General features: G+C 44.3%; 1 protein-coding gene across 4 annotated transcripts in view; it reads left to right on the top strand.

Moving 5' to 3' along the window:
* Positions 1-22,243, top strand: part of sipa1l2 (signal induced proliferation associated 1 like 2) — a 541,912-nt gene that overhangs the window by 171,902 nt on the left and 347,767 nt on the right. For 3 of the 4 annotated variants that reach the window (XM_070884682.1, XM_070884683.1, XM_070884681.1), the window contains exon 2: positions 9,443-11,321. The exons of the other annotated variant lie outside the window; for it this stretch is intronic. In XM_070884682.1, the coding sequence (XP_070740783.1) occupies positions 9,815-11,321 (1,507 nt within the window). In that variant the 5' untranslated portion in view covers positions 9,443-9,814. The remainder of the gene's footprint in view (positions 1-9,442; positions 11,322-22,243) is intronic. 4 annotated transcript variants of the gene reach the window in all.

Raw genomic sequence — 22,243 nt, 5'->3', positions numbered from 1 at the left:
GGATCATTCATAAAATCTTAGAAATTTACAGCACGGAATGAGGCCATTTTGGTCCATTGTGTCCGTGCCGGCCGACAAAGAGCTATCCAGCCTAATCCCATTTCCCAGCTCTTGGTCTGTAGCCCTGTAGGTTACAGCGCTTTAAGTGCACATCCAAGTACTTTTTAAATGTGGTGAGGGTTTCTGCCTCTACCACCCTTTCAGGCAGCGAGTTCCAGACCCCCACCACCCTCCAGGGGGGTGAAGAAATTTCATCTCAAATCTTATCTAAACCTCCCCCAATTACTTGAAATCTATGCCCCCTGGTTGTTGACCCTCCCCTCTGCCAAGGAAAATAGGTCCTTCCGATCCAGGCCCCTCATAATTTTATACACCTCAATCAGTTCTCCCCTCAGCCTCCTCTGTTGCAAAGAAAGCAGACCCAGCATCTCCAATCTTTCCTCATAGAAAAATTCTCCAGTCCAGGCAACATTCATGTAAATCTCCTCTGCACCCTTTCCATTGCAATCACATCTTTCCTATAAGAACATAAGAAATAGGAGAGGAGCAGGAGTAGGCCATCTGGCCCCTCGAGCCTGCTCCGCCATTTAATACGATCATGGCTGATCCGATCATGGACTTGGGTCCACTTCCCTGCCCCTTGTTCCTTTATTGGTTAAGAAACTGTCAGTCATAAATTTATTCAATGACCCAGCTTCCACAGCTCCCTTGAGGCAGCCGATTTCACAGATTTACAACCTGTTCCTCCTCATCTCAGTTTTAAATGGGCACCCCTGATTCGAAGATTATGCCCCCTAGTTTTAGTCTCCCCTATCAGTGGAAACATCCTCTCTGCATCCACCTTGTCAAGCCCCCTCATAATCTTGCACGTTTCGATAAGATCACCTCTCATTCTTCTGAATTCCAATGAGTAAGAGGCCCAACCTACTCAACCTTTCCCCATAAGTCAACCCCCTCATCTAGTGAACCTTCTCTGAACTGCCTCCAAAGCAAGTATATCCTTTCGGAAATATGGAAACCAAAACTGTACGCAGTATTCAAGGTGTGGCCTCACCAGTACCCTGTATAACTGTAGCAAGACTTCCCTGCTTTTATACTCCATCCCCTTTGCAATAAAGGCCAAGATTCCATTGGCCTTCCTGATCACTTGCTGTACCTGCATACTAACCTTTTGTGTTTCATGCACAAGTACCCCCAGGTCCCGCTGTACTGCAGCACTTTGCAATTTTTATCTATTTAAATAATAACTTTTGATTTTTTTCTGCCGATGTGCATAACCTCACACTTTCCAACATTATACTCCATCTGCCAAATTTTTGCCCACTCACTAGCCTGTCTGTCTTTTTGCAAATTTTTTATGTCCTCCTCACCCATTGTTTTTCCTCCCATTTTTGTATCATTAGCAAACTTGGCCACGTTGCACTCGGTCCCTTCCAAGTCATTAATATAGATTGTAAATAGTTGGGGCCCCAGCACTGATCCCTGCAGCACCCCACTAGTTACTGATTGCCAACCTGAGAATGACCCATTTATTCCGACTCTCTGTTTTCTGTTAGTTAGCCAATCCTCTAGCCATGCTAATATATTACCCCAACCCCGTGAACTTCTATCTTGTACAGTAACCTTTTTATATGTGGCACCTTGTCAAATGCCTTCTGGAAGTCCAAATACACCACATCCACTGGTTCCCCTTTATCCACCCTGTTCGTTACATCCTCAAAGAATTCCAGCAGATTTGTCAAACATGACTTCCCCTTCATCAATCCATGCTGACTCTGCCTGACCGAATTTTGCTTTTCCAAATGTCCTACTGCTATAATAATGGACTCTAACATTTTCCCAACCACAGATGTTAGGCTAACTGGTCATAGTTTCCTGCTTTTTGTCTGCCTCCTTTTTTAAATAGGGGTGTTACATTTGCAGTTTTCCAATCTGCTGGGACCTCTCCAGAATCCAGGGAATTTTGGTAAATTACAACCAATGCATCCACAATCCCTGCCACTACTCAAGACCCTAGGATGCAAGCCATCAGGTCCAGGGGATATATCTGCCTTTAGTCCCATTATCTTAATGAGTGCCACCTCCTTAGTGATTGTGTTAAGTTCCTCCCCCCATAGCCACTGTTGGGATACTGTTAGTGTCCTCTACCATAAAGACTGATACAAAATATTTGTTCAGAGTTTCTGCCATCTTTTTTCCTTTTTAATATACATATAGAAACTCTTGCTATCTGTTACATTTTGTGCTAGTTTCATAGTCTATCTTCCCTTTCTTAATCATTTTTTTTGTCATTCTTTGCTGGCTTTTAAAAAAACTTCCCAATCTTCTATCCTCATTAGTTTTGGCCACTTTGTATGTCCTTGGTTTTAATTGGATACCTTCCTTTATTTCTTTAGCCACGGATGGCTATCTTTTCTTTTACACCCTTTCCTCCTCACTGGAATATATTTTGAGTTGTGAAATATCTCAAATGTATGCCACTGTAATGTGGTGAACAGATTCAGTACAGCAGCTCCTTAAAGACTCTTTGGCTCCTTCAACAGCACAATGGAATGTATAATGCAATGAAAGGGAGGGATGTTGGTGTTGGGCAATGCAATTCCTATTTTGGGCATGGTGTCAACATCAGGTATAGCAGAGACAGAGTAATGCTCCTTGTACTTTGCCCCAGCAACATACCTCAGAAAAAGCATCCCCTTTGCAGGAATGTGATATTTTTCCCACCTTCCACAGCATCCATCTTATGGTCTGAGTGAGATTGCCAATTAATGCTGAATTGGGGACAACTTGTACTGTAGGCCTATGCCTACTAGGAATGGGAATGAGCCAACCCAAACTCATCTCACGCCAGACCTTGGAGCCAACATACAAAGACGACTTTCATCCAATCAGTCTAAGCTTAATTGGAGGCCCGCTCATACAGGTGAAAGGCCAATGTTTTTCTATCCCACTGAACCAACCATTTGCACTTTTTTCAAGCTTTCAAGAACTATAGGTAAACTAACCATTAATAAATGGCTTGAAAAAGTATAGCTATGGGTGGAATTTTAACATGGCCCAAAATTTGAGGCGGATCGGGAAGCCGTCTGTACCCTGCCCACTTCCGTATTTTACCCGAGGTGGGACAAGGGGCAGGAAGCCAACCTGCTCCCAGGAGGCGGATTGGCATTTTTAATCTATGATGGTGTCTGGACGGCTCCGATTCAACCTGCTGTGTAGGTTTCACTGGCTGACCTAGTTTCCTGGGCCTCTGGAAACCTGTCAGCTGTAGCGAGGGGAGGACAGCTTTGGGGAGCACTCCTTGCGCACCCGATTTCTTCCTCCCAGCCCCCCAACTCCCCTCACCATCAGACTGCGCCGCCCATATCTACCTCCCCTATCTCCCGAAGTGGAGGATCAAACCCCCTTGCGATCGCTCCCCGGGGTCGGGGATCAGACCTACCTGGTCCTGCGGCCTTCTCTGGAGCGTTCCGCACCCGAATGGAAGCCGAGCTCATCAATCAGGCTGACATCTGGGCGGAGAACCTGTCTGTGAAGTAAGACGCGCGCTGAGGAGTTAAATCTCCAGTGTGCGGGGAAACCCAGACATAAGGGCTGCTGGACTCCCCTGCTCCCAGCACATCGGTAGGTAAAAATTCCCCACATAGACTCCAGTGCATAGGTGGGGGAGGCGGGGGGGAAGAGAACACGGTGTTGACCTAACTACTTCACCTGGGAGGCGATGAATGTGGGAACCAGATTGTCCAGGGAGACAGTGGAGTTGGATCATGTCAGCAAGTTCAAGAGGGAGCTGAACAGATATATTTTTTTTGTGCAAGGTATTCCAACGGCCCATTGGGTCCTGCGTGCTCAAACTAATGTTTTATTGTGCTGCTGTTGCTATTCGGAAAATTATTTAATAAAGTGGAGCCCATGTTTGGTGGTCGTGATTGCTGGAAGTGAAGAGTTGGTGGGTAGAGAAAGAATGCATCTCCAATCAAATAATGCACTGTGATTGTAGGTACAAGATGTAGTGGTGTGACATGACTGGCATGGCAAGTATTTGCCTGATGGCATTATGCTACTGCAGCTGAGTGGCTGAAATATAGCTAGATAACTTACAAAATCGAATAAAAAATATATTTTGCAGAAGACATTTGGGACTGAAAAATAAGTTTCTGTGACACACCAATTCTCCAGGCTTTACTACAAAGATACTGCAGTACAGCTGAAGTTACTGAACCGTGTGATGATCTGTTGATATCCAAGTCTCCTTGGATTACTGTGCTCTGCAGGAAAAAAATTTTAAAATAGCAGGAGGACAAAGATTGGAAATTGCTTATTTTTGCTAAATTGGTCAGTGGATTTTCTTCTACAGGAGCTTTAAATAAGCAGCACAATGGCCAGTGCACTGATGCAGAACATCTTGTGGGATTTCTTCCCCCTCCCTCCTTGCCCCACGCTCCCTCCACTCCCTTTCTCTACCTTTTTGAAGTATACTATGACGACTGATTCCTGTCTAACTGGAAGAGTGCGACTGTTTTGCTCAATGATCAGCCAGCAGAAGGGGTAATTCAAATTAATGAAGGACGTGAGTAAAATATATTGGTTCGTTCTTTCCCCCCCCCCTCTACCCAAAAAAAGCACTGAAGATGGGAGAGCAGATCTTCATCTTCATGTGTATCTAAACTGTGAACCAAGAAATGGCAGACCAATTGAACAAATACTTTGGTTCTGTCTTCACTAAGGAAGACACAAATAACCTTCTGGAAATACTAGGGGAACAAGGGTCTAGCGATAAGGAGGAACTAAAGGAAATCCTTATTAGTCAGCAAATTTTGTTAGGGAAATTGAAAGCCGATAAATTCCCAGGTCCTGATAGTCTGCATCCCAGAGAACTTAAGGAAGTGGCCCTAGAAATAGTGGATGCATTGGTAGTCATTTTCCAACATTCTATAGACTCTGGATCAGTTCCTATGGACTGGAGGGTAGCTAATGTAACTCCACTTTTTATAAAAAGGAGGGAGAGAGAAAACAGAGAATTATAAACCAGTCAGCCTGACATCGGTGGTGGGGAAAATGTTGGAATCAGTTATTAAAGATGTAATAGCGCAGTTGGAAAGCAGTGACAGGATCAGTCCAATTCAGCATGGACTTATGAAAGGGAAATCATGCTTGACAAATCTTCTAGAATTTTTTGAGGATGTAACTAGTAGAGTGGACAAGGGGGAGCCAGTGGATGTGGTGTATTTGGACTTTCAAAAGGCTTTTGACAAGGTCCCACACAAGAGATTAGTGTGCAAAATTAAAGCACATGGTATTGGGGGTAATGTATTGACGTGGATAGAGAACTGGTTGGCAGACAGGAAGCCAAGAGTGGGAATAAGCGGGTTTTTTCAGAATGGCAGGCAGTGCCCGCATTCTCCACTATTTTTTTAACCAATAAGGGAATTAAGGGTTATGGGGAGCTGGCAGGTAAGATCCTCCTTACTGCAGTTGTACAGGGCCTTGGTGAGGCCACACCTTGAATATTGTGTACAGTTTTGGTCTCCTAATCTGAGTAAGGACATTCTTGCTATTGAGGGAGTTCAGCGAAGGTTCACCAGACTGATTCCTGGGATGGCAGGACTGACATATGAAGAAAGACTGGATCGACTAGGCTTGTATTCAATGGAATTTAGAAGAATGAGAGGGGATCTCATAAAAAACATATAAAATTCTGAGGGGATTGGACAGATTAGATGCAGGATGTTGGGGAAGTCCAGAACCAGGGGTCACAATCTAAGGATAAGGGGTAAGCCATTTAGGACTGAGATGAGGAGAAACTTCTTCACTCAGAATTGTGAACCTGTGGAATTCTCAACCACAGAAAGTAGTTGAGGCCAGTTCGTTAGATATATTCAACAGGAGTTAGATGTGGTCTTTACGGCTAAAGGGATCAAGGGGTATGGAGAGAAAGCAGAAATGGGGTACTGAAATTGCATGATCAGCCATGATCATATTGAATGGTGGTGCAGGCTCGAAGGGCCAAATGGCCTCCTCCTGCACCTATTTTCTATGTTTCTAAAAACGGGGCAGAAGCTGGATGAGAATTGGAGAATATAAGTCGTGCCACTCAGCGCTGGAGGTCCACATGTTGGATGTTTGGGTGGAGTCGATGCAGGGGCCGGCGATCCCGTCTGATCAAAGTTAAGATGGACCCCACCGTTATTTTCGTCTCGATCCATGTTACAACAGCCAGCCCTTTAACCTGCTCCTAAACCATCAGCAGTGCCGGTCAGGAAGCTGCCATTTTGTGTTAGTTGAAGGGATCCAAAGTGCATTCCGGCAAAGCTGAGTGCCGCTCTGGCACTTTTCCCCCTGCGTGTCTTGTGTGGTTCGAGCCATTGAAGGTTTCCGTTATTTAATATTCTTGCTGCTGCGGGGGCTACAGGAATATCCTTGCTGCTCCGTTTTGCCTGATGCTTCCAGCCCCTCACCTTTTTGAAGTGTGACTGCATGGCCATGGTGATTGGCTGTTCTGCCGGATATATCGCTCTCTCCCATACGGCCAACGAACTGAACAGCGCCATCACTGTGGGCAACTCACAGCCAATGAGGCCTGACCTTCAAAATTGATCGGATCATTCACAGATGTCCTCAGGCAGATGCAGTGAATAACACACCCAATATACAATCCACACGTTAATTGACTCTGGTGTGCTTGCTTCCAGCTTCGTGCTCAGTCCTCGTTGCAAACTGATTAAACTTGCCAAACTTGAACACTGACTCACTTGCACTAATGAGTCACTCAGTAATTTTGTGTGTTTTTCCCCCCTCGTGTTGTCCGTCAGAGGTTCCAATGTTTAAAACAATACTGGTATTATCAACATGTGATGGTAAAAGGATTACAGCAAGTAAATGTGATGTTTACGGGAATTGCCAGCAGTACACGACCTATAAATATTACCAGTCATTCTCTCATGGTGTTGCATATGGGAAGCTAAGACCAATTGTACTCTTCGGCTGGAGCAGGGTTAAAGAGTGAGTTTGGGGTGATTGGATCAGTGTGTACAGACGTAATTCAATTCCCATACATTCTGTTCCTATTTTAAATTCCTCTGTCCACATTTTTAATGGAATCTGCCTATGTACATTTGCCACGCTGTAATTGCACCCTCCTGCCAGTGGTGGTGCTGCAGTGCCTTTCCTGGTGAGCGGGTGGAATTACAGTTTTGACATGTTTGCATAGGAAGCTTTCTTCATAAATAAGGACATAGGTGTTTATACTGTAAAAAGTTGGTGGGGGGCATGTGAAGATGTAGAATTTTTTATATATTTATATGGAGTTTACCCACAAGTGGAGCTGCTGATGAATGCATTTCTTTTCCTGTGTTTTTTTTTTAAACTGTTCCTTTCATATTTAAAAGTAACTGCATGCTGTCTTCTCTTGTGCTTAAGCGGTGCATGTGAGTACATTTTATACTTGGGGCTTATTTTACATTGGAATCAATATTGAGTGACGCACCTTTTTGAGAAGGTTTTGGAATTATGAATTCAGTGAAGTATTCAATAGCAGATCTTGGCGCACTATCTGAAATGTTGCTTGCCCTTGAATGTGGAGCAGCATTGGCACAGTAATCACTGAGCATTTGGCTTTTCCACACCCATTGGCGTTGCTGAAGCAAGCTGTTCAGGAGGAGGACCAATAAAGGAGAAAAGTAAAACATTAGATGTCATTAGCGTGGGTTTCTATTACCATTTACTCAAGTATTTATTTCATAATTTAGCATAGCTCCTTCACTGCAGCCGTAAGCAATGCTAGATTTGATGGGGTCTGTGTTTGAATCCAATTTTTTTTAACTTAAACAGTACCTTAAAATAGCGTCCACCTGTGAAATGAAAGCACTGTAGCTGACTCTTGCTGTCAATTGTGTTGTGATGGAAACATTATAAGAAGGAACATGGTATAACGTGTATGCTCTCCATTAGTACTGGAGTTGTGAAGTATATTGTATCGGAAGGTTGCAGTTACTATGGCGTGCTGACAATACAAGCTTTGAAACGCTATTTAAACCTGCAGGGTCCAGACTGTCTCACCAAGTGACCAATGCAAATATACTGAGTGTTTAAAGTTGGCTGTAAAGATCCAGTTGTTTAGCAAGACTTTATTAAATCAAGTGGAGTAATATGTAGGTTTGTTGTAAATACTTGGTAACATCAGTTATATAGGGCCCAAGTTTCCACATGATTCGCGCCTGATTTTTAGGAGCAACTGGTGGAGGACGGACTATTTTAGAAATCGCAATTCTCCACATTTTTTTTTCTGCAGTTCTAGTCAGGTAGAACAGTTCTAGTTTAGAACAGAATTTTTTCTTCAAAAGGGGGCGTGTCCGACCACTGACGCCTGATTTGAAAGTTTCCACAGTGAAAATGTACTCCAAACTAAAGTAGAATGGAGCCAGTGAAGATTTTTGTAGAACTGAAAAAACCTGTTCTACACATTAAAAAATCAGGCGCAGGTTACAAATTAGGCGTCCAGAACGAGGTGGGGGGGAGGGGAGGGGAAGGGAACTCATTAAATTCGACAATAAATCCTTATTTATACTTCTACAAATATTATACAAATAAATCCAACCTGAATAAACATTTATAAGCCAAGAAAAGATTAAATAAACCATCTTCCTACCTGTGTGAAAGTGCTTCAGCCAGGGAGAATTCTGCAGCCGTTCGTGTCAGGGAGAGAGGGAGAGAGAGATCGGGTCACAGGAGCGCGGGAGCAGGTCTCGGGTCGGGGCGGGGTGGGGGGGGGGGGGAGCGGGTGTCTGGTCGGGGGGGGGGGGGGTGGGAGCAGGAGCTGGCCGTGGGAGGAGGCCCAGTGAGGCCATTCAGCCAGGGGCTGCGTGCTTCGGGCCCCTCCCACACAGTTCGGTGCCTGGAGCTACTGCACTTGCGTGCCGACTGTAGCGCGCATGTGCAGAGGTCCCGGCACTGTTTTCAGCGCCGGGACCTGGCTCCGCCCCCCCCCCCCCCCACAGCTCGTGCTGGCTGTGCCGAGGGCCAGAGGACCTGTAAGTAGATGCAGAACACCGAGGATTTTTTTTAGGCGCGAAAAACGGGCGCCCAGCTCGGAGGGGTGCCCGTTTTTTTTCTTGTGGAAACTTGGGCCCATTGAAACTTGGCAACGAATCACTCACTACAACTTGATTTATCTTTTACTCCTTTCAGTTTTGGTGTTCACTAATATTTGGTCGTTCATGTTGATTTCTCAATAATAAAAGGTCAATTCTAGCATTGTGTATATTTTAAATATTTATAATTATGAAAGCAATTTTTTTTTAAAACATGTTTTACGATCAATAAATTGCATCTGTGTTTTACCCAAGTTGAGTTTCCAACATTCTGTATATTGCTAGTTATATTTGACAGTTTAACTCGCACTCGCACTAATTACAGCTTTACTTGCTTGTTTTTGCCTTTGCAGATTCTTAACCAAAGTCCATCTCTGAAACTTACAGAAGCATCTGTCTTATAGACCATCTTTGTTTTGAGCTGTTGATCCACAAAGTATTGCTGGCAATGAGTGACACGCAGTGTGAAGAACTGAGCACAGATGCAAGAAGGGCTCAGGATGCACAACTCTGACTGCAAGTTTTGTTCCATCTCGGTGCTGTTCAAATCATTTGGATTTGAAGATGGTACTGAATTCTAATTTTTATCAAACTGTTGCAACCATTATTATTCGCTTTCTTTTGTAAACAGAATAATTCCAGTCTGGGTACATTGGTGCACTTCACAAAATTGACCATGTAATGAAGTGGACTTGGGTCATCTTTAGTGAAGAATGGTTTTCTGAATGGATATGAGTAACAAGCTAGTACACGAAGAACAACCTCATTGCAGTGGTGTTTCAGGATTCTCCACAGAGTCTGCTAGAAGCATGCAGTCTGATGATTTCTTCGCTAGGAAATACAAAGTCATTAATGGTAACATGGGACCTCCCATTCCGTCTGGTACACCTTGCAAATCTGACAGCAGTAGTCAGGTTAATGGAACACCTGCCATGCCAAAGATGGGCGTGAGGGCAAGAATCTCCGAATGGCCTCCAAAGAAAGAATTCCCAAAAGAGGGAGCTAATAGTAACCTATTGACATGGGATAGCAGATCATTAGCCAGTTATGATAATGTATCCATGATGAGAGCTAGTCCGAATGGACAGAATGAGCAAATCATTGAAGGTCTGTCTGAGGAAAACACGGACATTACTGAGGACTTGGAATTTGCAGATGCAAGATATGTTTTCGGAGACCTCTTCACCAGGTCCCCACAGAGAGGGCTTCACCCAATAAGGCAGAGGAGCAACAGTGATGTTACTATCAGTGATATCGATTCTGAAGATGTTCTTGATCAGAATGCGGTAAATCCAAACACGGGTGCTGCTCTTCATCGTGAATATGGAAGCACTTCTTCAATTGACCGACAGGGTATAACTGGTGACAGTTTCTTTGCCATGCTGAGAGGGTATAGAGGCGAAAGCGTGGAGCAGAGAAGCCCTGGTCCAGTTGGCCTTAGTGATCTATTGCGCTGTGATTCTGGAATGTCGCCCAGCCTACAAGCAGCAACTCACATTTCTCGAGCGGAGTTTGTCAGAATTTCTGGATTTGATTATGTGGATAGCCCACTTTTCTTTTGTAAAGACCAAGAAAAGTCGTTCAAACGGAGGTTGAAACCTGAAACGATAGAGGCATCTCTTTTTAGAAAATTGAGAACTGCAAAAAGTGAACATGAGGCTTTAAAGTTCTCTTTCGAGCAAGAAGAGAACAGACTGGAGAAAAGCAACCAACTATGGATGTGCCATAAGTGTTTTGCACACTATGATGTCCAGAGCATTTTGTTTAATGTGAATGAAGCAATGGCAAACAGGGCTACTGTTGGGCAAAGGAAAAACACAACCACTGGTGCTTCTGCAGCTTCACAGCATCCGATCCCAGGAGGCTACTCTGCAAACTGTGAGTCTCCAACAGGCAGCAAGGAGGAACTAAACTCCAAGGACAGTATGGACTCTGACGAGGGAGATGGGAAAAGCAATAACTTGGCCTTGGCATGCCCATACTTCAGGAATGAGATTGGAGGGGAAGGGGAGAGACGCATTGCACTTTCCAGGGCTAACTCCTGTTCGTTTACTTGTAGTGAAAGTTGCTCCTTTGAGTCCTCACTCAGCTCTCACTGCACAAATGCAGGTGTGTCAGTATTAGAGGTACCACGAGAAAACCAGGCAATCCATCGAGAGAAAGTGAAGCGATACATCATAGAGCACATTGATCTTGGAGCATACTATTATCGCAAATACTTCTACGGGAAAGGTAAGCTGGATGTTTTCAGCAGTTGTTCAGCTTTTATATTAGTTGATCTGTTGTGGCATTTCTCAGCAGAAGCTTAAATTCATTTCCGGCAGCTGTGTTCGCTTGTTCCACTGTCAAATTCTTCAGCCTCGCCTCCACTGTCCTCCACTCTTGCTCTGACTTGGAGGCTCTATCTTGTTGTCTCTGACTCTCTCTTTCACTCTGTGTTTATTGTCCATATTCTCTGCTTCTCTTTGTATATATTTGTTTTCTCTTCCTTTCTTTCGTGGATGTCTTCAAATGGCATCATAAAATTAGAGCCAGGCCATGCAGACGTGAAATGGGGAAGCACTTTTTCACATGGTAGTGGATATCGGGACCTCCCCTGCACTTCCAATTATGCCGTGAGATTTTTACATCCACCTGAGGGCAGATAGGGCCTCTGCTTAACGTCTCATCCCAAATTCATCACCTCCGACGTGCAGCATTCCCTCAGTCCTGCATTGTGTGTCAGTCTGGATTATGTGCTCAAGTTTCTGGAGTGGGATTCAAACTCTCAACCTTCTGACTCGGGCGGGAGTACTACCCACTGAGCCATAGCTGACGCTCTTAAAATGCATCCAGGGTCTAGGGGCATTGGGATAGGGGTCTGTGGTTTCGGGAGCAATGCGGGCTTCTGTGACGGGCTTCTGGAATTTAGGAGGAGAAAGGTACCAGGATATGGGGGCTGATCTCCGATCAAGGAGAAACTGAGGCCCCAAGTTTCCACACGATTTGCTCCTGATTTTTAGGAGCAACTGGTGGAGAACGGAGTATCTTAGAAATCGCAATTCTCCACATTTAAGTTTTCTGCAGTTCTGGTCAGGTAGAACAGTTTCACTTTTGAACAGAATTTTTTTTTCAAAAGGGGGCGTGTCCGGCCACTGACGCCTGATTTGAAAGTTTCCACAGTGAAAACGTACTCCAAACTAACTTAGAATGGAGCAAGTGAAGATTTTTGGAGGCTTGAAAAAACCTTGTCCACACATTAAAAAATCAGACACCGGTTACAAATTAGGCGTCGGGAACAAGGTAGGGGGGAAGGGAAGTCATTACATTCTACAATAAATCCTTAGTTATACTTCTACAAATATTATACAAATAAATCCAACCTGAATACAAATTTATAAGCAAAGAAAAGATTAAATAAACCATGTTCCTACCTGTGTGAAAGTGCTTCAGGCAGGCCTTTCAGGCAGCGGTTTGCCGTCGGGACCGACCGACGGCAGGGGGAGGGAGGGAGAAGGCTGCAGGAAGCCTCAGTACTTGAGGCAGCGGTTTGCCGTCGGGACCGACGGACAGCAGGGGGAGAAAGCTGCAAGAAGCCTCAGTGCTGATCATGGAAGGGCAATGTGGTTTTATTAAAAAATGTTAAAAATTGAACAGCTACAAAGAATTTGAATAGTCTCAAACAAGTGCATGTGTCCCGTTTATCACAGTCTATCTTTAATTACAGAATGCACTCCCTCACCCTCACACACAAATATCAAGAAAATTAAAATTTATTTGTTCAACAAACAAATTTTCACTTTTTCTGCGGCACTTTTTAAAATGGCCGAGTGCCAATGTTTCCTTCAGACTGCGCGTGCGCGAACGCTCCAACGCAGGGTTGCCGGCACGAAAAAAACTCATTTAAATTGTACCCGCCCCCTCCTACTTACAAAATCGGCGCGAGTGGTCGGCTCTGCCCCCTGGGCGCCGCGCCAAGCAGACATCGAGCTGCAAAGCGCTCGAGAATAGCGCGTTTTTTTTTCAGGCGCCGTTTTCAGCGCGAAAAACGGGCGCCCAGCTCGGAGGGGCACCTGTTTTGCCGCGTGTGGAAACTTGGGGCCTGAGAGTGGTGTCCAGGGCTTTGTGAGCACTGAGGTGGTCCTAGGATTTGTGAGTCGACAGGAATGAAGTTCAGGAGAAAGGGATCCAGCTGGATTGGGAAAGGAGTTTGGAATGTTTGGGGGAAGGGGAAAAGAGAGTGTGTCTGGCAGAATTGGGGGGGGGGGGTGCTGAAATTGCTGGGATTTAAAATTTGGGGGGGAGAATTGGATGTGACCAGCTCTTGCCCTCTTTCAGGCCCTAACTCCTATGCGTTTTCACGCCTGTCTGCCTCCTCCTACAACCCATCTACAATCCTGTTTGCACCATCTCTCCTCCTGTTTACCCCAACCTCAGCTGGTTCCTGCCTTACGTTCAGTTATAAAGCAATTAATGCATTATTAGTGAGTTTGCCAACTTAAATAGTCTTTAATAAACACATTTCTGTACACAAGCAAAACATTACAAAATGTTCAAATTCTTAAAGTTTCCTCATTTTTGAAAATGAAAGAAAAAGTCCGTTGTCCTGCTAAAATGTTTCCGAAGAGAAATTTTTTTTAAACTGAATTTTTTGTTGATTCACGAGGTTAAAGAAATCTATTCTCAATAAAGGATCAAAGTAATCACAAGTATGTTCATCAGAGGTTTTGTCTGACTGATCACTTCATTATAGAAAAGTTGTTGTTATAAGTAAGAACTACTTGAAATAGATCATGGTGAATTCAATCTGTAGTTTGTTTGGAAATCTTTTTGGGAAAACAAAGGCAGTCAAATCCTCACCAGATGAGGGACACTCCTGTAGTACTTAGAACATGTTGGGAAATTCTACAGACAGCATATACTCCATGTCAGAATGCACTGATCGGACTGAAAACTGTCCCCAAATGTTGAGGTAAATGCATGCAGTTTAAATGGGGCTTTTGAGACTAGCTGAGATTTTCAAGTAGCAACTTTAATTGAGGTATTAAAACACACCAAAGACAATCCAATGGATACATTTAATTATTGTAAAATAAGTAATTTTTAAACAAAAATGTTTTTGTTTCAAGCTTCAGTATATTTAAAAAGGGCAGCATTTTTTTTCAAAAAGCACTGAGTGACGTGATTGGTTTCTCAACAAACTGAGATTGAAAGGTTGACGCAGGGTTTTTTCATTTGTGACATGTTAACCTATGGGTGTTCCAAGATTAAAAATGTGACAACAGGAACCGAGGTCAATGTGTATAAAGTTCACATCACAACCAAGATTTTCAATCTACATATGTAGATATATAATATATAGATGTATACATTTTTTTTCTATTTGTGGGATGTGGGCATCGCTGGCAAGGCCAGCATTTATTGCCCATCCCTAATTGCCCTTGAGAAGGTGGTGGTGAACCGCTGCAGTCCGTGTGGTGAAGGTACTCCCACAGTGCTGTTAGGCAGGGAGTTCTGGGATTTTGACCCTCAATGATGAAGCAATGCCGATTTATTTCCAAGTGACTTGAAGGAGAACTTGGAGGTGGTGGTGTTCCCATGCACCTGCTGCACTTGTTCTTCTAGGTGGTAGAGGCCGTGGGTTTGGGAGGTGCTGTTGAAGAAGCCTTGGTAACTTGCTGCAGTGCATCTTGTAGATGGGACACACTTCACTCACAGTGCGCTGGTGGTGGAGGGAGTGAATGTTGAAGTTGGTAGATGGGGTGCCAATCACGGGCTGCTTTGTCCTGGATGGTGTCAAGCTTTGAGTGTTGTTGGAGCTGCACTCATCCAGGCAAGTGGGGAATATTCCATCACCCTCCTGACTTGTGCCTTGTAGATGGCGGAAAGGCTTTGGGTGAGGCACCCGCCGCAGAATACCCAGCCTCTGACCTGCTCTTGTAGTCACAGTATTTATGTGGCTAGTCCAGTTAAGTTGCTGATCAATGTTGACCCCCCAAGATGTTGATGGTGGGGGATTCGGCAATGGTAATGCTGTTCAATGTCAAGGGGAGGTGGTTATTCTCTCTCGTTGGAGATGGTCATTACCTGTCACTTATATGGCACACATGTCACTTGGCACTTACCACACAGCATAACTAAGACCGCCTATTTCCACCTCCGTAACATCGCCTGTCTCTGCTTCTGCCTCAGCTCATCCGTGCCTTTGTTACCTCTAGACTTGACTATTCCAGCGCACTCCTGGCTGGCCTCCCACATTCTACCCTACGTAAACTCGAGGTGATCCAAAACATGGCTGCCCATGACCTAACTCGCACCAAGTCCAGCTCACCCATCACCCCTGTCCGCACTGACCTACATTGGCTCCTGGTTCAGCAACACCTCGGTTTTTGAATTTCTCATCCTTGTTTTCAAATCCCTCCATGGCCCCACCCCTCCCTATCTCTAATCTCCTCCAGCCCCAGAACCCCCCACGAGATGTTTGCGCTCCTCTAATTCTGCTCGCTTGAGCATCCCTGATTATAATTGCTCAATCATTGGTGGCCGTGCCTTCTGTTGCCTCGGCCCTAAGCACTGGAACTCCCTGCCTAAACCTCTCTGCCCCTCTTTTCTCCAAGACGCTCCTTAACACATACCTCTTTGACCAAGCTTTTGGTCACCTCCACTAATTTCTAATTGTGTGCTCGGTGTCAAATTTTTTACCTCATAATACTCCTGTAAAGCGCCTTGGGGATGTTTCATCACATTAAAGGCGCTATATAAATACAAGTAGTTATCAACCCAAGTCTGAATGTCGTTGAGGTGTTGCTGCAAGCAGGCACTGACTGCTTCAAAATATGATGCAAGTGAAATATGAGAACTTCGTTAAGTGATTGAAGCTTGCTCAAACAAGTCCAAATCACATTCTGTTTGGGTAGTAATTTCCATCAAAATGTGCACTGTTCCTCACACATTTCATCAGCGTTGACTGAAATAACAAAATTGCTTTTCTTTCTTGGGGAAAAAAAACTACAAAGTAACAATATAATTCCTAACCTGAAAGGTATACCCATTTTATGTTCTAAGTTGTGCGACAAATTCTCACTTAATTTAGCATTGTATTAAAATCCTAAGTGAAAGGTAAACTGGTGTCATACCAAATAGCTTCAGTCACCTGTTCATTGTCTGCCTCTAACTAATGGAATGAATTTTCTGTTATTTATGGGTCCTGGATGTAATTGAGAACAGATGGTCTCAATCCAGGTTTGACAAATGTCTGTAGCACAGAGCTCTTCATAATTCATTACTAATTAGGCAATTTAACTCATGTACTGTATCCCTTCATAATCCTAAATGTTATTTTAGTTCTCTCTCTGGATTTTATGCTTTTAATCTACCGAGAAAGAGACACCATTGTGGGGAATTAAATAGTGAGAGGAGATCTGAACTCCACATTCATGAACTCCCTGCAACAGAACTGCACTGGGGTTTGGGTTTATGTTCCTAGCTAAAACAAGGCACAGCTTAGACTTCAGTTTAAGTGAAATGGTAGGTGATGGGGCTGAGAACTTGTAGACAGAATGACTACCTCAAGTGTCTAATACTGAGCCTTGTGACTGTCGTACACAGGGCAGTTGGGTTATATGTCATGAAATGGCAGCCTGGTCATCAAACTAAAAGCCCATGCGATCCAGGGCAAAGTGGCTCAGAGGCAGGAAGCAAAGGGTAAAGGTGGATGGGTGTTTTTGTGACTGGAAGGCTGTATCCAGTGTAGTTCCGCAGGGCTCAGTGCTGGGTCCCTTGCTTTTTGTGGTATACATCAATGACGTGGACTTGAATGTTGGGTATGATTAAGAAGTTGGCAGATGACACTAAAATCGGCTGTGTGGTTGATAATGAAGAAATTATCTGTGGACTGCAGGAAAATATCAATGCACTGGTCAGGTGGGCAGAACAGTGGCAAATGGAATTCAATCCAGAGAAGTGTGAGGTAACGCATTTGGGGAGGAATAACAAGGTAAGGAAATACACATTACACTTTTCAGTGGCATACCATTTAGAGGAACAAAGGGACCTTGGAGTGCTGGTTCACAGATCTCTGAAGGTAGCAGGCCAGGTAGATAAGGTGGTTACGAAGGCATATGGAATACTTGCCTTTATTAGTTGAGGCACGGAATTCAAGAGCAAGAAGGTTAAGCTTGAACTGTATAAAACACTGGTTAGGCGGCAGATGGAGTACTGTCATCATAGACGGTCCCTCGTATCGAGGATGACTTGCTTCCGCGCCAAAAAGGGATGTTTCAATGTTCACGAGTGTTTCAATGAAGGACCTAAAATTCCAGGTCCCGAACTACATCCTCAAGGGTGGAAGCTGCCTGTGTGTGGATTCTTTTAACGTGGGTTGGCCGTTGCACACCAACCACCACACGGGCTTGACGGAGCTAGGTCCTGGTCCAGTGGCAAGGGTTAACCAGGACAAATGGAGACCAGCTCTGCTGCACGGACCTAGTGTTCACACATTGCAGTGTGGGCTGGCCCATGCTGCCCCTGGGCCCTCACCTTTCCACATGATCTGCTCCTCCTGGACATTGTGAATCACTATCACTAATGAAGCAGTACTCGGTAAAATAATGGGACTAAAGGCAGACAAGTCCCCTGGACCTGATGCCTTACATCCTAGGGTCTTAAAAGAAGTGGCTGTAGAGTTAGTGGATGCATTAGTTGTTATCTACCAAAATTCCCTGGATTCCGGAGGTCCCAGTGGATTGGAAAACTGCAAATGTAACGCCCCTATTTTAAAAAAAGAGGAGGCAGATAAAAAGCAGGAAACTATAAACTAGATAGTCTCACATCTGTCGTTGGGAAAATGCTGGAGTCCATTATTAAAGAAGTAGTAGTGGAACATTTGGAAAAACATAATTCAATCAATCAGAGTCAGCATGGTTTTATGAAAGGGAAATCATGTTTGACAAATTTGCTGGAGTTCTTTGAGGATGTAACGAGCCGGGTGGATAAGGGGGAACCAGTGGATGTGGTGTAATTGGATTTCCAGAAGGCATTCTATCAGGTGCAACATAAAAGTTCACGGGGTTGGGGGCAATATATTAGCATGGATAGAGGATTGGCCAACTAACGAAAACAGAGAGTCGGGATAAATGGGACATTTTCTGGTTGGAAAACAGAGACTAGTGTGGTGCCGCAGGGATTGGTGCTGGGTCCTCAAGTATTTACAATCTATATTAACGACTTGGATGAAGGGACCGAGTGTAATGTAGCCAAGTTTGCTGACAATGCAAAGATGGGTAGGAAAGCAAATTGTGAAGAGGACACACAAAAATCTGCAAAGGGATATAGACAAGCTAAGTGGGCAAAAATCTGGCAGATGGAGTATAATGTGGGAAAATATAAAGTATAGAAAAGCAACTTACAATTTAAATGGAGAAAAATTGGAGTGTGTTGCAGTACAGAGGGATCTGGGGGTCCTTGTGCATGAAACACAAAAAGTGAGTATGCAGGTACAGCAAGTAATCAGGAAGGCAAATAGAATGTTGGCCTTTATTGCAAGGGGGATAGAATATAAAAGCAGGGAAGTCCTGCTACAACTGTACAGGGTATTGGTGAGGCCACACCTGGAGTACTGCATACAGCTTTGGTCTCCGTATTTAAGGAAGGATATACTTGCATTGGAGGCTGTTCAGAGAAGGTTTACTCGGTTGGTTCTGGAAATGAGTGGGTTGACTTGTGAAAGGTTGAGTAGGATGGGCCTATAGTCATTGGAGTTCAGGAGAATGAGAGGTGATCTCATTGAAACATATAAGATAATGAGGGGGCTCAACAAGGTGGATGCAGAGAGAATATTTCCACTCAGGGGAAACTAAAACTAGGGGACATAGTCTCAGAATAAGGGGTTTCCCATTTAAAACTGATGAGGAGGAATTTCTTCTGAGGATTGTAAATCTGTGGAATTCTCTGCCTCAGAGAGCTGTGGAGGCTGGGTCTTTGAATATAGTTAAGGTGTAGATTCAGATTTTTGAGCGATAAGGGAATAAAGGGTTATGGGGAGTGGGCAGGGAAGTGGAACTGAGTCCATAATCGGATCAGCCATGATCTTATTGAATGGCGAGCAGGCTCGAGGGGCAGTATGGCCTACTGCTGCTCCTATTTCTTATGTTCTTATCCCAATTTAGAAGAAACTTCTTTTTGCCTGTTTTAAGATACTTCACCTTTTTAAGAATTGTCATGAAATGCTGAAATAGGACTTGCCCTTCGCTAAAGATGTGCACAGCTGATTTCTTCCATTGACCTGCTGCGATCGACACTTGAAGGCTGTGTAATTTGTTAGATCTTTAGCTGCGTGATCAAGCACTGCTCTTTATCGGTTCTTTTCTTCCTCCATCTTCCCCGAGGTTCTGATCTTGATCACAGTGGGGAATAACAATTGATGGCGCCTGGCTTGTTTAGTATGTGTTGCTGCTAGGTGTGATTTAGTTCTCAGTGAATGATAGCAGCGGGTCTCAACCAGAAGGGCATTTCCAAAGATATTGTAATGCATGTGGCAGAATTTTCCCAGCACCCTATCACAGGTGGCAGCTTGAATACAGGGACAAAACCGACTGGAAAAACAGCAGTGCAGGACCACAGTAGCAGTCTTATTGATGCAAGAATAGTGTTAAAAATTATTGGCACTTGTTACATAAAGTTATACATCGTTCTTGATTTCTATCCCTAGCAACTATCTGAAAGCTGAGCCAGACCGTTGGCAACCTTGTTGTGTTTGACCTCGCAATGAGCTTCCAACCACATCCGCTCCACCACCAAGGCACCTACTTCTACCTCCATAACAGCACCCAACTCCGCCCCTGCCTCAGCTCATCTGCTGCTGAAACCCTCATCCATGCCTTTATTACCTCTAGACTTGACTCTTTCAATGCTCTCCTGGCTGACCTCCCATCTTCCACCCTACATGAACTTGAGCTCATCCAAAACTTGGCTGCCCGTATCCTAACTTGCTCCAAGTCCCATTTACCCACCACCCTTGCGCTCGCTGACCTACACTGGCTCCCGGTCCGGCAACGCCTCAGTTTTAAAATCCTCAACCTTATTTTCAAATCCCTCTGTGGCCTCGCCCCTCCCTATCTCTGTAACCTCCTCCAGCTCTACAAGCCTTAGATCTCTGTACGCCCCGATTTTAATTGCTCCACCATTGGCAGCCGTGCTTTCAGCTGTCTCTCTACCTCCCTCTCCTCCTCTTAAGATGCTTGTTAAAACCTACCTCTACGACCAAGCTTTTGGTCATCTGTCCTGATGTTTCCTTCTGTGGCTCCGTGTCAAAAATGTTTTTATCGATATTGCTCTTGTTAAGCACCATGAGACGCTTTGCTACATTAAAATGCAAGTTGTTGTTCGAGTGACAAAAGGAGCTTAGCAGGTCAAAACAACCTGTGCTGTCATAGTCTTATCGGCGTAGTAGGAGGCCATTCGGCCCATCGAGTCAATGCCAGCTTTCTGTAGAGCAATGCAGTCAGTCCCATTGCCCTGCTCTATCCCTGTCACCCTGCAAGTTTATTTCCCTCCAGTGCCCATCCAATTTCCTCTTAATCATTGTCTCTGTTTCCAACACCCTCGCAGGCAGCGAGTTTCAGGTCATTACCACTCGCTGCGTCAAAAAGTTCTTCCTCACATTCCCCCTTGTATCTCTTGCCCAAAACCGCAAATCTGTGTCCCCTCGTTCTTGTACCATCAGCTAATGGGAGCAGCTTTTCTTTGTCTAGCTTAACTAAACCTGTCATGATCTTGTACACCTCCATCAAATCTCCCTTCAACTTCCTTTGTTCCAAGGAGAACAACCCCAGCTTCTCCAATCTCACCTTGTAGCTAAAATCCCTCATCCCTGGAACCATTCGGGTAAATCTCCTCTGTACCCTCTCAAGGACCTTCACATCCTTCCTAAAGTGTGGTGACCAGAACTGGACGCAGTACTCCAGTTGTGGCCTAACCAGAGCTTTATAAAGGTTCAGCATAACTTCCCTGCTTTTGTACTCAATATTTATGAAACCCAGGATCCCGTATGCTTTGCTAACTACTCTCAAAATGTCCTGCCACCTTCAAAGATCCTGAGGCATTGGCACCGCTTCTGGGGGAGATGGGACCTGTACAAATTGGACGGGTTGCACCTCAACAGCGCCGGGACTAATATTCTCGTGGGGAGTTTTGCTAGTGCTGGTGGGGAGAGTTTAAACCAGCTTGGCAGGGGGATGGGAACCTGAGAAAAAAATTCAATAGGGAAGAAAGTAAAGTTGAAATTGGATAGCAAGAATGTAGAAAGTGAATCTGAAAGACCGAGGAAACCAGGATTAGTAAGTAATAATCAAGGAGGTCCTCCTGGGAGCAACATGGAGCCAAGCTGGTTTAAACTCTCCATTTTTACGCTACATTTCCATTATTGCCACAACATCATATTCCCACACGGCTAATTGTGTTTGTAGCTCACCAACCTTATTCACCGCACTTTGTGCATTTACATACATGCATTGTAAACCTGTCTTTGTATTCCTTGTCAAATATGGTGCTACTTCTTTCTCTAGTAATATCCAACACTCTCGCTCCTTTATGCACCTTATCCCTCTTTCCTACTTCTATATGCTGGTGCCCACCCCACTGCCAATTTAGTTTAAACCCTCCCCAACCACACTCGTGAACCTCCTCAAGAGAATGTTGACTACTATCTGAAAAGTGAAAGAACTGCAAAAACATTGCACGTTGTAGAAATGCACTGAAAGGCTTTAGATGGGGGGTTGGGACGGTTGAAACTGCATTCATGAATTTAAAAATAAAAGTAATAAAATGCCATTTGTAACATACCACTGGAAGAAAAATCTTGTGTAGAATCCTAATGGTGTACAGAGATGCGAGCAAATAAATAGTCTGTCTCCGATTTGCGCATGGAAAAATCCATAGCTTTAAGATCCAGAAACATGGGCCCAAGTTTCGGCTCGACTTGCTCCTATTTATTTGGAGCAACTAGTTTAATATCGAGTATCTTAAAATCTCAATTCTCAACATTTAGTATGCTCCAGTTCTAGTGAGTTAGAATAGTTTCATTTTAGTACAGTTTTTTTTTCAAAAGGGGGCGTTACCAAAACTTACACCTGTTTTGCAAGTTTAGGCAGCGAAAACTTACTCCAAACGAACTTGGA

Source organism: Pristiophorus japonicus, chromosome 7 (assembly GCF_044704955.1).
Source record: "Pristiophorus japonicus isolate sPriJap1 chromosome 7, sPriJap1.hap1, whole genome shotgun sequence".
In the NCBI taxonomy this organism is placed as follows: domain Eukaryota; kingdom Metazoa; phylum Chordata; class Chondrichthyes; family Pristiophoridae; genus Pristiophorus; species Pristiophorus japonicus.
The sequence above is the reverse complement of the archived record's forward strand: the minus strand, read 5'-3'. Positions and strand labels throughout refer to the sequence as shown.